The sequence below is a fragment of the Lagopus muta genome, chromosome 4 (genome assembly GCF_023343835.1).
Source record: "Lagopus muta isolate bLagMut1 chromosome 4, bLagMut1 primary, whole genome shotgun sequence".
NCBI lineage: Eukaryota > Metazoa > Chordata > Aves > Galliformes > Phasianidae > Lagopus > Lagopus muta.
The window spans coordinates 43,630,918-43,648,592 of record NC_064436.1 but is presented as its reverse complement, the minus strand read 5'-3'; the positions used below and the strand labels follow the sequence as shown (position 1 = coordinate 43,648,592).

At 39.0% G+C, this 17,675-nt stretch overlaps 1 protein-coding gene across 1 annotated transcript; it reads right to left on the bottom strand.

The window, feature by feature from the left end:
• Positions 1–9,714: 9,714 nt before the first annotated feature.
• On the bottom strand, positions 9,715–14,284 carry FGF20 (fibroblast growth factor 20). Its single transcript, XM_048941839.1, has 3 exons — positions 13,635–14,284; positions 11,490–11,593; positions 9,715–10,834 (listed from the first exon to the last, which is right to left on the bottom strand). Exons 1-3 carry the CDS (start codon positions 14,086–14,088, stop codon positions 10,589–10,591), a joined length of 804 nt encoding a protein of 267 aa, XP_048797796.1. The 5' UTR covers positions 14,089–14,284; the 3' UTR covers positions 9,715–10,588.
• Between the last annotated feature and the right edge of the window lie 3,391 nt (positions 14,285–17,675).

Below are 17,675 nucleotides of genomic sequence, written 5' to 3'. Positions count from 1 at the left end.
CTCCTCACATCTGCCACTGGGCAATTGAATCCATTTGATAGGACATTGAGATTGATTGATACATCCTTTGGTGCAACCTGGTACCACTGCTAACAGGAAAAACAACTGGTCAGATTTGTTCATGCTTTGTTTATGTTTCTGTTCATGATTTTTCATCTGAGACACAGAAGCCTAATTTCCTACAAAGTGCTTTCAGCATTTTGAGTCAATCCATTCATGCAGATCTATACTTTTTTTTTTTGTTACATTAATGTGCATGCCTTCAGCATGATTACTGATGTCCTGTTTCTTTCAGTTATACTTTTCAAGGTTACAGAACTAGTATTTCAGGTGCATGATAAGATCAGCATCCTCTTTAATCTTCTACTGTCCTTCAGTGTGCAGACTCCTCCTCTGGAGATGTTCAAGACCCACCTGCACATCTACCTGTGCAACCTGCTGTAGGGAACCTGCTTTGGCAGGGGGGTTGGACTCAGTGATCTCTGGAGATCCCTTCCAACCCCTACAGTTCTGTGATTCTGTGACTTCTCAGGCACTGTGCTAAAGTGGAGTGCTTTTGTCTCCCTACATTCCTTGAGGAATTTCTTTTTTTCAAATACTGTTCTATGTGATGAGCACTTTAAGAAGCTCTGGTTCTTTAAAATTCCGTCTATTCTGCTGCAAGGTCATGTTATCAAAATGCAATGTCCTTCACTGGCATTTACCCAGAAGGCCTAGAAAGCGCTGCTATGACAGGTAAAGTCCTAAGGCTTCCATGGATATTTAGCAAAACTCCATTTCAGACTACTGGTTGGTTTTGCACTGTGTGAGACCTGATCTGACTGGATTTTCCCATCTGTGCCAAATTACCATGTTTTCCTTTTTTAAATATGAGCATTATACACTGGTAAAAGCATATCACAGATTTTCCCTCAAGTTTGTTTCTCTCTGGTAGAAATGTTTTACTGCTTCCCTGTCTTGGTTCTTTCCACGTTTAAAATGGCATGATTATTTCCTCCCTATTTTTCTTTTCAAACTATTAAGATTGTAGAATTCTCACAATTTAATTTTCTGCTTCACTTTATCAGCAAGTTACTGTGTTCCAGGAAATTGGAAACCATCCAATCAATGTTACCACTGGGCCCTTGGGAAGAGGAAGACTACACATAATGGTAGAGTAACATAAGTCTGTAATAAATAAAAGGAAATAATGCAGTGAATATAATAAAACTTGGCAACAATAACATGTAAAAAATTACTGATTTGCAATATGTTCCTGTGTTTTTTCATCTACATATCAATTAACTGCTGGCTTTTTTTTCCCCATGATAGCAGAAATGGAACGTTTTTAATGAGGTGTTTGAAAATGAAATCCAGAATTATTATTACTGTAATAGCAATAAAGTACTGTAGATTACGTTCTCTGAATTTGTTAAGATGCATCACAGGTGACTGGAGTTCCCATTGCACCTGAAGCACTAATGGCTCCACAGTGTGTGTGGATCATGCCTTCGTCTGGAAACAAAACAAAGCCACTAAAACTGTTACTCCCATAGAATCATAGAATGGCTTGTGTTGGAAGAGACCTCAAAGATCACCCAGTTCCAACTCTACTGTGTGCAAGGTTGCCACGCTAGTGACCTGAGATCAGCCTGGCCTTGAACACCTCCACAAACAAAGTATCTGCAACCACTCTGGGCAGCCTGTTCCAAATTATATATTGATCAGTATAGTCTATCTGATAAATTCATGTTCCCCATACAGTTTTCAGGCATGAGAAAACCCTCACTCTGTTTGCTAGTAAACCCCCTTTTTCTGTCTATTCAGTTGGCGAGTAAAGCATTGAGTACTCAGAGGAATGGGACACCGACCACGCAGGGCCTCGGGTGCCACAGTTCAGAGAAAAGGAAAGTGGTGTAATTGTACTGACTGTTCTTGAAAGAAAAAAAGCCCATGTGCCTTTTAAGGACAGACAGCCAATGAGATTTGCTTCAGAGCAGACAGTTTCTGATCCTGCTCCCCAGTTCTGTCACCCAGGGCTAAATGCTGGTACAGCAGTTTGATCTCCGGCTGCTGCCACCGCTGGCTGCACACACGCCTTTGCTGCTCAGCACAGTGTCAAGCACTCGGCTGTGTTTCACGCCCTGGCTTTGTCAATATCAGCTGCATCTCTGCACAGAAGTTTGCCAGCATTAGTGCTGCAGGCTAAGACAGCCTGCAAGCATCTATGGCAAAGCCTTCATTGGAAAGGAACACCATTTGTGCAAAGGAGGAATGGGGCTGGGAACTGCTCAGAATGTGTTAAGCCCATCCTGTTATTCTCAGTTCTCCGGACAATGTAGCAATTCTCTCTTAGGAAAAGAAAAGCAGAGATGTTAGACAACTGCTGAATTAATTAGCTAATTATTCCTGTGTATTTCCAGAAAACTTATAAGAGATGAGTATCCCTGTGAGCTGTGTATATCTATTTCTGGCAGGTAGCATGCAAAACAAATCTTATCCCTCATAAGTCTGTAACAAAATATATTCATCTGTAATATCATTACACAGGTATGGATTTTTTTAGAAAAGCAAAACACCAGACAATTTCCTTATCTTTTTTAAGCAACCTGCAGGAAAACTTCAACAACAACAACAACAACAAAATGAATTTCAAATAAACCCCAAGATCAAAAATCTCTCTCTTCTGGTTATTTTTACTTTGCAATCAGATCTCTTTTGCTGATTTGTATAGGTTGCCTATAAGAGATAATGCACAAAAGCCTGTCTTCAGATCTCTGATAGGAAATCCCCACTGCAGCAATAAATATTGTATCTGCAGCAGGCAATTGGCAAGCTACCTTGATCATGATACTCCCTGGCTGACAATCACACAAAAGTGAGACCAGAAAGTATATCTTAAATGTTTCAGCATTTGGATTTTCCTAACTGCTCCTTTCAAGTTCTTTATGAACAACTTGTATATAGATCAAAACATGCTAATTTCATCATTGCTGGCCAGCATCATAAAAGAACCATGTGAAAACATATGGGCACACTCACCAACCTTTTAAGCAACAAAACTGTTCATAGAACTATTGAAGTTTCTCCATAAGATAAAAGAGCTTTGCTGTTTTGAAACAATAGTACCTCTTTTTTTTTAATATGAAAACACGTGAGAGTGCTTTGTGTCATTTATTATCTGTCACTTTTTCATCTAAAATACTGTCAAGAGGCTGCCTGAATACATAAAGACAACAAGGGCTAGTACAGTGCAAAGCCAAATAGGTTTAGTTCTTCACATTGAATGCAGTGCTAAATTTCCTGCAGCACAAAGGCAAAATTTACAGGGAAGCAATATCTGGTTATGAAATGTAGCTTATTTTTCTCTCTTTTACATTAATGGGCTGCAAGGGATTTTAGAGATACTCAGGGGAAGAAAATGCCAAAGAATGGCCAAAAATAGGTGACAGGGGGTAAGAGCATTAGGAAAAGATAGATTCATCATATGAAAAATTTTCATCAGAGTAGATAGAATGGCTAAGGTAAGCTCTGCTAACAACCTGTAATTAGGTGAATTTAACTTTTCAAGGTATATATTCCACAAATAAAACAAACAAAAAATATCTACGTATTCTTTATTATGATTGTTTGCTTAACATCATCATCAGAACAGCTGAAAACACTTTGCATAGCTAAGATTAGCAGATACATTCCCAGATAAAAGAATTTACTTCCTCATTATGGTTAACCTGTGGAGTTAACTGAGGTTGTAAGCCACAAAACCACAATTAATACACAAAGGTATTAGACCCAATTAAATCTTATACCCAATTTTTAATAACAAATCAAATGCAATGTGGTGCTTGCAGTGGTACTTGAATACAGCATGAGTCATTTCTAGGGACAATTTCATACTTCACTTTACAGTGTTCAGTACTCACAAAACTGACTTCAGTAAACTTCATGATTTTGGGACAGATATCCATGGAATAATGACCTAGAAGAGAAAGTGTGAGAAAGTACTGTGCCAAACAGGGTTTGCAGTTTAGCATTCAGCAGTTTCTATGTACATATGAAGGTAATTTCACAGAATTAAGAGTATTTGCTGACTACTTTGTGGACTGTTAAGCACTGTTAAGCACTGGGTTCTGGTTCACTAAAGTCGGTTTGGACAAAGCAGTCTTATCACAGCAAAATCTGACTGCTTACTCAAAGATGAATAGGACAGTAAGAAAAGCAGAAAATATTTTGAATTAACCGTAAAAAGCAAAATGAAGAGCAGCTAAAGCAGTTTTCATACAAAAGAATATTCAAGTCTATCTGTTAAAAACTACAGTTCTTTAAGTTTGTCAAGAAGACCAGCAACATAACATAGCTCTGAAGACTATGACCCTGGGTTTCTTGAAAAGGAAGAGCCACCATTTGACATTTTAAAAACAAAATGCAGTTCTAAATCATATCTGGAACATAGCAGGCTAGAAGCATACATATTGTTTAAGGTTATCAGAGAGATTGACCATTTTAATATGTATCTTCTGCAGCAGGTTAAATTTCTAAAGTTACAAGACTTTTCTACATTCGTTAAGCTTAATAATTAGGAGATATTTTCCCCTCATAGGTAGTGAAATTGAGGTATAAAGACTTTAATAGGTAGTCCTAAGGTTGAGTAGACAGAGGAAAGGGCAGAACAAAAAGCAATATAGTTCTGAATTTTTATGCTATCACTAAATTATGTGACTATCCAGAAGAACGACAATAGTATTTTGATCAGCTGAAACTAAGGAGTTTCCATCTGGACTTCAAAACCTGATAACTCACATGAGCTGTACGATCTCCAGTAAGGAAAATTAATTGTGAAAATCTCAGAGCACATCTCAGTGTTCAAATAGCTCTGAGAATATTCCCCTCCATATCAGTTTCACCTCCATTTTGTTCATTGCAAGTTCCAGCCAACTGGCTTGCATCCATAACTCTACTAGAAAAGAAAATTACGTTTTTCCAGCTCCAACAGAACAGAAGACACAGAATTGGCACTATTGGAATATTGATGACTTGATAGCCAATATGATCCTACCTAGAAACTCCAGCACAATGAGAGGGTCAGTCAACTGCTAAAAATTTAGGAATAAACAGTTTCCTATCACTTCTGATACCTCAGCCATGTATAGATTAAACTTCTTTAAAGCAAGTCTACCCACCTTGAGACCGACAGTCATGTCAGTGGCCTCTTATGTCAGCTTAACTTAGAGATGGCTGGAAGATCTATCTTATGAACAATAAAAACGTGAAGTTATTTCCTGTAGGACTCAACTACTGAGACTGTTATTTCCAGGAACAAAATAGACACTGGTAACTAACTTGAAAAGTATGTTTTGCAGATATATGCTACAATAGACGTGCATATATAAAGAGATGACATTTGGGAGGCAAATGAGAGTTAACTTGGGTTCCATGCAAATACCCAGTAAAAATTATGATACCCATGAAATTAGTATGTGATTTGGGTGATTTTAAGCTTTAAGAAAGCATATTCCTATAACCATACAAAAAAAATCATAATTCAACTTTACTATAATTCAATATTCCTATAATCATACAAAATACATCAATTCTTTACAACAGAAAGTTGTTATTGACCTCACTCTCAAAAGACTATCTTTCTCACACTTAAACTCCTTTCTCTATGAGCTCCATTTACTAAAGATTTACTATAAAAAGAGAACAGTACCACTGCACTTTCAATCCGTTTGAAATACCAAGAGCAAGTGTCACCACTTTTCTAACTCTGTATTTTCTCTTTCTCCTGAACTTCCAGAATGGTTCTAGTGTCTGATCACGTTGCAGATGAAATAGTTATTTTGGCAAGCTGCCAACCAATTTCTGTTTGAAACTTAATATCTTTGCAAATGGCAATAGAAGTAACTGTTTGACCTCTGCCTTTTTTTTTCTTTCTTTCTTTCTTTCCTTTTTTTTACAAACTTCTTTATTATTATTATTCGTGTACAATTTATTTGTAACATTGCCATGGTTGAGTACGTTCCACCTGAGAAGATTTTATATATAGTCCGTGAATCTCTGACTACTAAGAATCCATGGAGGACCATAAAAAGTCCAGAGAAAACAAAACAAAACAAATAAATAGAAACTTATTTTAAGATAGTGCCATAAGTGAAGTTTTCCTGATTAATCTCTTGATGATATATATCAATTTCAAAATGTGTTCTTCCTCTCTCTTCAGCAATGTTTTTTATCATCTAGTTCTGAGACAGCCACATATACACCCAGATGTAAACTACCACCAAGCACACTAACAGCTACAACTTCACCACAGTAGCTGAATATTACTGGAGGGAAAAAAAAAAAAAAAAAAAAAAAAAACCACATCAAATTATTGCATCTGTGAAGTTAACAGTTTTCCTCACATTTTAAGCAAAAGTAGCAACTGAGATTTCCAGAAGGCATTCTACTGCAATGCTGAATTGGTACTTAACTGTGTTAAGGCAATAATGAAAATATATTTACAGTGACTAGAAATGTCTTACCTCCATTTAGTTCATGGCTCTCCAGAAAAAAAGAAGTATGGAAAACCTAATGGCTGGTAGTGGCATAACTAAAGTAGTCCGAATATGATTACATAAACTTTAATTTAAAAAAAAAAAAAAAAAAACACATCCATAGTTCATACAGTTTCTGTTAAAGATCTATGCTTAAGTGAATCTTCAGAAATGTACCGAAGGAAGATTGGATGACTATGAAAATAACTTGACAAAGCACATTAAGAAATGAAAATTGTTGTCAATAAAAGCTACAATGAAAATGCTCCTGGCTTTTACCCGTCAGAAAGTAAATTCTGCAAAAACCTGGAGTGCTGGCAGAGCACATGGCCATCACAGTGATTTGAACTTTCAGATAAAATCGGTGAAGCCAGCTGTCACATCTGTGCGTGAGAAGTAGTACCCATAAGCTTATGGCAGAAAATATGAAGATAGTCAACCAAAGTGCTCCATGCAAATATGAATGGTTCAGACCAATGAAATAGCCATGCTTTCAGACAAGCAGTGCACTTTTTCCAGTTACATCAGCTCATCTAATAAGAAAATATCCAATTCCAGTGGCACTTGGTTCTATCCCAGCAGACGACTACCACAAAAGTTTTAATGACTGATAGAAATTCTAAATTCTGCATTCTGACCAAGAATACAAAGATTAATAAAAGTAATAAATTCACTTCAAATATGCTCATAAGTGGAAATCATGCCTGAACTTCAGAAAACTTTATATGCGACTAGTACATTATTTCTGACAGAACTTGAAAAAGAGAGCAGCAAAACCCGAAATGTATGAAGAAACATAGAACTGGCATGGAGCACCCAATTCCCAGCTACTTCTGAGACCAAAAGACCAAATTTTTTACAGTCCCTATGAGAACCAGTGGGAAGCAGAAAGGGGAGTTGCACCTGCTACATAAGCTATGCAACTGCCTTGAACTGCTCCTCCTTGGGAAAAATGGAAAAGTAGAAACAGGGCAGACAGTTATGCGGGGACTTATTTCAACATATAACATGTTTCCTTGAATCCATGGAAATTGCAGATTTCTTCTGAGCCTTAAACAATGCTGCTTCTTTCAGCTTACTCTGTTCATGACAGAACAGCCCTTGACTTTCAAATTGATAGTTACTGCAAAATATAATTTGTTGCAAAGTAGACCAATAATTCTTCTGGTTAAATAAAACCAAACTCTCAATCTTTATCTATTTGGGCACCTTTCATTCTCAAACTGGAAAAAAAAATAAACATGAACTTCATGTGAAGATCATGATGGGCAGAACATAACAGAAAGTAGGAAATGCCACAAACAAAATGGGAAAATGCATTATATTACTTTAGCGTAAATATGCCAGTACTGCAAAAGGAGGCTGTGACAGCCTTCCAGTACTCTGAAAGTTTTATAAATCCATTTTTCACCACAGTGCTTGCCACATAACATTTTGATCAAGGGTTATTGGCATATATCTCAAGTTGCAGTGGGATAAATAAATGACCAGCATATATCACTTTACTCCTTCATTGGTATACTGTCTAGCTGTTAGGATGCAGAAGTTTCAGTGGGAGATTGTCCACCACTTTAAGCTATCCTCAATTACTGCTCTACACTGTATCACATCTGTGAAGAAAGATGTACAATAAAAATAATGATTAATACAATTTTGCTATTTTCAAAGTACTTTTGAGGTAGTTATATTAAGAGTAAATTACTAATCTAAAGAACGATAAGTATTTTACTGGTACGAGTTGAACACTGAGCATATTTGCCAGAAATGATGGGGGTTATCTCCTGAGCAGCAGCCAGGAATTTATTACTCAACTTATAAGGAATAGAGTATTTTTTAACATGCAGAGGAAATTTTTTAGCTATTTAAAGTATATCCTTTTGTCCTTCCTTGCTGATCAATTATTAACAAGACTCACAGTCACCCTCAAATCATTACTTTATGGTTACTTGAAGCACATTAGAACCGTGTTTTAGTAAACTACATGTACTCAGTAGAAATTCCACTACCTGTTTTTCAGAAAATTTTAGCAAAACCTTTACCCTTAAGTTGCACACCATTAGGCATGAAGTGGTAAAACATCTTTCTCCGTATCTGCAATCTATTTCTATTTGGCAGAAAGTAATTTTGTGCATATGCTCATCCACTTCTCATTATAGACTGGAAGGAAGAAGTTCTGGTATTGTAATGGCTTTAGCAAGTGCATTATATGCTGGAAAAAGTATTTTGTTAATACCTTGATTATATAATTATATATATCATTATTATATATATAATTATTGGTAATAATAATAATTACAATATAATATAATACACATATATATTATATATATAATTGATATAAATGATGCACATGCAGTACTTGAACCATACTGAACTCAAACAAGTTACTTTGAACTGGAGCCCATCGGGAGGGCTGGCACCTGAAACCTGAGAGCAATACTGGCAAAACACACAGCTGGTTGCCCTCTCCAGGCCTGCCCTTCCTCCAGCCCCTTTCCTGAACCCACCTTTCCTGTGGAGGTGCCAGCTATCTGACAGCAGGCTGCAGCAATGCTAGGTCTAAATTATATGGAGTCTGTCATCAGTCTTCAGTAGTCTCACATAGAGTGGAGACTCATTTGTCAGTCAGCATGCTAAGAAGTTTGTACTTCAGAACCAACAGTCCTAAATTAAATTAGCATGATATACTTCTACAGCTATCACTAGCACAGAGTTAGAGCTTGTCTGCATATAGGCAGTATTTACACATAAACTGATATTCAGATTATTCCCTAAATTAGGTTAAAATAGTAATCCCCTTAGGTCCCCTATACTCAAGAGAGAAACAGCATTCACTCCCATGAAGTTATCCATTCAGCAATATCAATCATCTTACTCATTGTTTCCCCTTAAAATTATTGACCTTTAGTTAAAACATTTTATACAGTCATGAGAATCCTACAAGAAAACTTGATGCAATGCAGAGGATTCTAGTCATTTGTGCGTTAGTAAAGATAATAGCAGTCAGTTAGAAAAAAAAAAAAAAAAGTAAGAAAGGAAAGAGAAAACAAGTGCGATGTGATCTAAATCAAGATCTTGAAAGCTACTGCTACTTGTTATTTTAAGGTAACTGTAAAATACTTCATTATTGTTTCAGATTTGCACTATTGCAATATAGTGCGTGAAGAGACTCTTAACTTAAAAATGACAGTAAACCAAATAAAGTGAAATCATTTTTAATTCCCTTTTTCAAATGTGCATTTGAATTCAATACAGATCTGCGAGGCACTTTCATAGGACAAAACAAAACAAAAAAACAACTGAATACTCTTTCCAAAACCAGGTTAGTCATAAAGCAATGGTATGAGCACAAACTTTAGCCTTATCTGTAACTAATAGACAATGAAATCTGAATATTCAGGTTTGAGATGCAGTGTAATGCCATTTCTGTATCATGACACTATTGTGAAAGTATTGGTACTGTAAATGATTTCTCATTGGGGTTAGGGGCTTGTATTCTCTTCATATCCCAGTAAAAAATAAACTCTGTAATAAATAAATATATAAAATAAATATATGCTATCTGAAGTTGTATAAATAGGTCCATCCAGAAGAAAAGTTCCAGCTCTGACTATGATGCACTGACATCTAAAGTCCATCACAGAAGCGAAGCCACCAAAACTTTGTATGCAGTTCAAGATTATTGGTGTTTTGTTTTTCTTTTTTAACTGTACTACGGTTTATTTATCTTTATTTCTTCCAGCCATTGTTGGATCCACATGATGTAAGTAGGTTCTTTTGATAATTTATGGGCCATCAGTAGTCCAGACAAAATCATGAAGAGTTTCTAATTATTAAGAAAGTCGCACTCCAACTTCCCTCTTGTTACTGGTTGCCACACAGTTCAGCAAGTTTGAAGGAGGCTGGTCAGCAGTCAGTTTTAAGGCTTTGTCTCCTAAATGCAAACTTTGGAAAACAGAGGTCTGTCCATCACAGAGTAGCTTCTTCAAATCTCTTTTGCCATTATTGTCATGTGAAAACAGGCAAGATGAAATAGCACTGGTTTGATTTTCTTTCCAAATGTCCCTCTCTCCTCAGCTGTATCCTAGCACATCTTTATACAGTTCTGGAACTCTTTCAGGATCCACAGGTCTGGGCAGGAAATGTGTGAACTTCTGGTGTCTTTTGGACCTTGCTCCATCTCTGGGAGTACCATCTTTGTTAAGTGCTACAAAGTATCGCCGCCCAGAATCTCCATGTTTGTACACGTTGGAGGAGTAAGTGTTGTACCAGTTTTCTTCAAACTGTTCCCTGAAGATGCACTCCGAAGTTAGTTTCTCCTACACAAAATAAGAGCAGAGAAAAATAAGTCAAGGTATTATTATATATGAGAGCACGCTTATGAAAGAAAATGATAAGCAAGATGTCTTAATGCTTTTGGCTTATTAACAAAGCCTGCCTGTTAACAAAACAAATCCAAGAGGAATATATAGACCTGACACAGAGTCTAGAAGCTTAACTTGCCCTTTTTTCTTCTAAAAACTGGACCTGCACATATCCAAACTTGGATTTAAACACATTATATAACACACTAGCTAAGAAGCCACTACTTATTTACAATTTAACTAAAACTCAATTGACCCACAGTAATTTACTGAGTAGATTCCTGTCATGGGGAGTCTAGCACTCTAGAGATAAGACCCACATGGGTTCTTTGTGTTATGTTACTTTAGATTGTAAGCAGGCGGACATGACTAGTCACAACAAAAGGAACATTGTTTTCATTTTGTGGTTATGATGCGCTCTGTGCATCGCACAAAAGAAAGCTACCTTCACCTCATTTTCTAAACTATATGGTCTGGTTTAAGTGCAAGCAGTATGTCAGCAGGTCACCATTTCATATTTGTTCAGATCACCAATTTTCAGCGCTTGCATAGTGCTAACAAATGAATCAAAATCTAAACATGTAGAAGCTGACATGAAAGTAATACTTACAGAGCCATAGAGTTCTCCCTTCTCATTCATTCCAAGGTAAAGGCCACTGTCTACACCTCTTATGCTGACCAGTCCCACTGCTACACTGATGAATTCAAGGATACCTGATACCAAAGGAAAAAAAAAAAGAGAGAGAAAAAAAGATTATTTTAATTGAACTTATGACAAAAATTAATAAAATCACTTTAAAAATATACATGGAATATGTGTATATAATATGGCCTACTTTTTCTGAAACTTCTACTACCATATGGAAACATATACAATGTTCACACGAAAGCAGGCTGAGAAGCCTCATCCAGGTAAAAGAATCCTGCTTTATTTGGAGAAACTTTTTTTTTTTTTTTTTCCACCCTTAATTTTAATGATGAAAGGTTTTCATTCATCACTCAGGCTAAAACCTTTGGTACTATGTGGCTGCAATCTATAATGATTAGACGCTGTTTGCCAAGTTGCCTGCTCAAACATCAGGAGATAGGTTTGGATTACCTGAAAATATACTTTACTTTCTCTATAGCATTATCTTAAAAAAACACTTCTATTACTAGACCATTTGAATAGAAATCGAAGTCCAGATGGAAATTTTATATAACAGAATCTACCCACAGGAAAAAAAGAAGGGGTGGGGGTAGTAAAAAGTATTTGCCAGAGCTCTTATCTAGCTATATGGGTCCACACCTCTTGACACAACCTGCCATCTTCAGTGCCACCTTTTTGTGTGCTTGAAATAAGGTGCTTATTTGTTGTGTTTGAATTATAGCATTACTTATACTACATTTTCCCCCAAATGTAATACACGTTAACAAGACTAAGTATTCAGGAGATGAGGCACTATTTGAAGCCTGCAGTTTGGCAAGTGTGCACCAGCCCACTTAACCAATTGATATGCACAGATTACAGTGCATATAAAACATGAAAGAAAGGAGACGTGTGAACAAGCTTTTTGGAGTTGTTAACAATGTAAACAAAGCCTCAGAAATAAGCTGTTCTGGAATCATACCTAAGATCTTGCTGCAGATAGAGCGGTAAAATCACAAACCAGTTTTTAAAAAATCTCCCATTTAGGGAAAGTGATTTTAATACCATATTTGCTTTTGACCACATCTTTTTGTCTATTGTTACTGTAGTAATGATCACTCTTTCTCATTCAGGACCATTTTTCACTGCAAGGCAGATGGACTGCACAATAATTTAAAATGTTGTGAATTTTAATTGAGGTTTGGCAGGTTTTTTATTTACCTCACCAAGGACCAAAGAGCATAAATCCTTTACAAAGAGTGATCATTAAAAAAAACAACCTCTATTGTGTATAAATCATCCTCGTGTTCCAGTTCCTAAAGCACAGAGCCCCATAAAAGAGGTGGAGGTGTTTTGTCTCTCTAGTATCATTTTCAAAGCCACTCTTTTTCTAAGCTCTAATAAGCAGGTGATTCAGCCACAAAGCAACCACATCAGACAAACCTGCACAGAGCGGTGGAAGAATAAAGGAAGAACATTTCTAAAAAGCTTAAGTGTTTGATCTGAGGCTAATTTTTTTTTTTTCTTTTTAAACACAGACTTATTTCATGTTTACATGCTGTAGGAAATCTCCCTTCTGAGAAGAGCTCTACTTAACTGCTGCTCTTCTACTTCTGAAAACATCCACGTGTTAAGCAATTAAGAGCCATTCCAGCAGATAGTTTTGGCTGTGGGGAGGATGATAGGAAGCTCTTTAATCAGCTTTTTATGACTGCTGAATCAACACACACCCAAACTTGAGTGCAGTTGACAACGGCAGGTTTGTTCAAATGCTTCATTCCTACAACTAGTCCTTACGTTTTGCTCTTAAATCACAGGAAACATTCATATTTTGGGGCTCAACACCTCTTTTTGGTTTACTGACAGAGAGAGCAACTCCCGGTACTCTACTTTGTCCTTCTGCACCACAAAGCAGCCTCATGTCACAAAAGGGCCACCATGCATACATTATCCTACCAAGACTCTAAGTACCCCAGAAACAAGCACAGAAAGTTAGGTCCCATTCCTACCTGCCCCCTAAACCCTGTGCCCACAGACAGGGCAAAACACCCTGCAGGGACTGGGCAAGGCACCCAACCGCCTGCACTCTCAAACATCCCGAGCCCCGCGCTCCCCCCCGCCACCTACCGAACAGGCTGTGGTCCTGGCGGGTGCCGCGCACGCTGCCGTCGGGCAGGATCTGCAGGTGGAAGCCGGTGCGGCAATAGAGCTGCCGCCGCCGCAGGATGCCCTGCAAATGAGCCAGCTCCGCCGCCGCCGCCGCTCGCTCCGCGGGACCCCGCTGCTCCCCCAGCAGAGCCGGGCGCTCCCCGGCGGGCGGCAGTAGGAAGTGGGCGCCCACCGGCTGCCCCAGACCGTCCAGGCCGCCCAGGAGGGCCCCCACCTCGGCCAGCGGAGCCATGGGGGCGCGGAGCGAGCAGACTAGGATGCGGCGGCGGGCGGCTGCCGGCCTCTCCCGGCGGGCATGTGGGGCTTCGCGGCCGGGCCCCAAGCATGGGGAGCCGAGCCGATGTGAGGCAGAGCGGCGGGTGGTGTTTATACGCCCCGCGTGTATATATATATACGGCGGTCCCCCTGACATATGCTAATGAAGCCCTCCGCGGGGAGGCCGCGTTTGAAATTGTAAACCCGCTCCCCCTCACCTCGCACCTTCTTCCCATCTGCCCGGCGGCGGGGAGGGAGCGAGGGAACGGAGGGAGGGAGCAGCGAGCGCCGGGAGCCTGCCGCCCGGGCTGCGCCGCACGCGCAGGTATGCGCGAACCTGTGCGCACGTGTGTGCAGACGGGCACGGCGCTGGGCGGTGCGGAGGGCACCGGGACCGGCACCAGAACCTGGCTGGGGTGTGCGGGCTGTGCACCGCGGGACAGGTGCAAGGAGAGGCGGGGGGGGGAAGCGGGAGAAAGGGCGTTACCTGAGGGCGAGGCCTGCCCAGACACACATGAAAGGAAAGAAGCACAAAGATCTGACAGTTCTACTCCCTGTTTCTGAAACGCTAATAAAATGCACAGCGTTACCCTTGCCTTTTATCACTTCAGTTACAAGGAGGGGAATTTTTAAAGAAATTGGCATAGTCAGGGAGGTGCTTTCCCCTCTGCAAATTTTCCCTCGTACTTAATTTATTAACGTGACATGAAGCTGATCTATAGCAGTTGGGTATCAGCCTTCAGAAATATTAATGGGCAGGAAAGTGGTTTGGGAGAAATGTTTTCGAAGCCTGCAGACGTGAAGGAAAAAGGACCAAGAGGTGGCTCAATCCATCCATCCGTGCTGCGGCCCTGCAGCAGGCTCATTACCAGCACCTGGGAGCACCGCAAAGCAACAATAATGCCAGTCCTGAAGGGTCCCTGGTGTCTTTCTGTAGTTTTGAAACAATCTAGGGTCCTGCTGTCCTCTCGCAGCCAGAGCTTGTGCATTTTTTTCACCCAAAGCAAAATGGTTCACACATGCAAATACGTTCATTATTAGCATTGATAAAGCAATAGTGTGTTGATTCTAAAAACTTGACTTCTGCATACCTTGTTGCTTTTTCTTTAATATCTAATGACTTCTAGGGCTCAAACTACATGGCCCATCTTAGCATTTGCTACGTAAAGCAGTTCTTGCTGATATTAAAGCAAAGGTTTAGAATATAAAACGCAAAGATCTTTCACAGTTAATTCTTTCAGAAATTCGAGAGAGCTGCTTGGCATTCTAAGGTTTCATGCAAACAAAAAAGTTGCAGAGAATCATGAAAGATTAGTTCTTCGGTCTTGCTCCGTGGTCCTTTCAGTCGCAGTCTGAATCTGAGAGATCAAATGGATTTGACTGCTTAGCTTTATTTGCTGCAGAGAGTATAGGGCTAATTAATTGGCAGGTGCTTTAAAGCAGGTAATGCTACACCTTTTCATCATTGCAGTCCTAAGTACTGCCCCTGTGTGCACCTGAATTATAAAAAGGCTGCTTTAAAGCAAGTGATTTACTGTGGAGGGACTTAAAACTAAAAAAAGCTAACGCAAAATACAATGATCAGATAAATCACCTCAGAAGAGAGAGAGCAGGCAGACCTGCTCTGAAGGCAGTTACAGATAGATGTTATATTATTTTACCTTTCAGATAACAGAAGCCTGTCATGTGGTGGGACCCAAAAATCCACCATCATCGAGATTTCAAAGCACATCTGTGTAAACATTATCACATCAGTGTAAAACATCAACCAATGAGCTTTCTCTTTGAACCAAATCTACTTAATTGCAGTGCTAAATCAAAGAAATAGATCAAAGTTGGATAATCTATATGGCACCTATTTCTCAAGTAGCCTGCACACTGATTACTCAACTATACCTAAAACGTTTGAAACAAGCATCAAGCAATTTTATTGACATGACGGGCAGGTCAAGATTAAACTGCAATTAGTTCATCACAGCTGCTGTTGTAGGACATGCAATTGGATGGTACAGCTATATCCAGAAGATGTATTCTCCTGAGTCAAAAGGTGCCCATTACGGAAAGTGCTACCAGGTCCCAGCGGGACTTTCCATATCCTACCAAGAGTAGAGGGCTCTTCTGGTCAGATAGCACTGCTGTCCCCAGCAGTGAAGGATTTTTTTGAAAAATACATTCTCAGTTGCCACTGCTGGAAGGCCCTTATGACTGAGGCTTTCCTGTTATATAGTGGAAACATTTAACGTTGAGTGGAAAATGTAACATCCATCTTTTCCGAGTGGAGTCTTTAATGTCTGGGCAGTAACCGGTGAGCTGTTTTAAAAAGTACCAGAAAAGAAATGAAAAGATAAGATTTTTTTCTGCTGTTTGCATTAGTCATGTGACAGGAAAAGGTAGCACTGTAGCACTGGTGCTTTTTTTTTTTTTTTTTTTTTGTTCCCTCTGAGACTATGCCATGGGAAGTTAAATAATTTTGAAGAGCGTTTTTACGAGAGTGCATTATTGAACATAAAGCATACATTACAATCTAATCAACACTACGTATGCTTCCTAGGAGCTGCACTTTCAATGTCACTGAACAAATACACATGTGGTGAAGTTCTTATTTCCACAGCAAGTAGTAGGGGCTTCTACAGACACTATAATTACTTTATATTACCTAAGAATGGCATACTGTTAGAGGCAACACCTGGTGGCTACCAAGGGATCAGAGAAAGCAACAGTGTGAAATCGTTGATATGTGGGCTGTAGATACATATGTGTATACAGAAAGAGATCTACATAATCTATCAAGTTGGTCAGAAAGAGTTGTTAGCTGTAAATTTTGTTCTGCAACACGTTATGCCATTACTAATTCTAGAACTCCCTTGTAACAGTGCTGTACAAGACACAAACTTGTACTCATAAATACCATAAAATAACAAAGATGGAGTGCAGGTCATGAGTATATGAGAAAGCAAGCACTAGGAAGAACAAAATCCACTCAGCATAACATAAAGAAATGTGTCCAACTGGAGACATTGCCCATGTTTTTGTAGATAAAGGTGGATAACTCCCACTTAAGTGGAATGGGATAGAGAAGCTAAATAGTGAGCTACCTAGGTAGTGAGGAATCCTTACGTCCATTTACATTCACTGAGAATGGGCATTATCCATATATTCCAATTAAATACCTAATTTGGCAGCTTTTATATCATCAGTTCTCTAACCAGATCACTAAACTAAGATTTACTTACATTAGATGGCTTCTGAACCCATGCACACAGGATGTGCAGACAGCTTACTATTTTTGACTTACTGCCCAAATAAATTGCACTCTTGTTCCTAAGCTAACGCCTCGCCAGAGAAGCTTTGACTAACATGCTCGGATGTAAGTAGTTACAGATGTTTATTAGGTTTTTTGAAGTGAAAAAAAGATTAGCCTAAGGGTGTTATTGAAAAGTCATTAAATTGTGGCTAACCAATTTCAGAAAAACAATGTCATCGGGGAGATTACTCACGGTTCTAATCTATACTTTCAAGTAACTAATCACTCATTTAGCTAACAGACTTACTTAGGGACATTACATTGACCAAAAGTGATTTCTTTTCCAGAAATGGATTAGATGTCATCTCTCCAGGTGGCTGTCTTTCTAGACCAATCTCTGAGATAATTCAGCCTTGGACATGCATGCAGTTGCGTGAACTGTCAGATTGCCTATTGTCAAGCACAGTTCTCCTGCAATACAATATGGTAATTACTGAAGT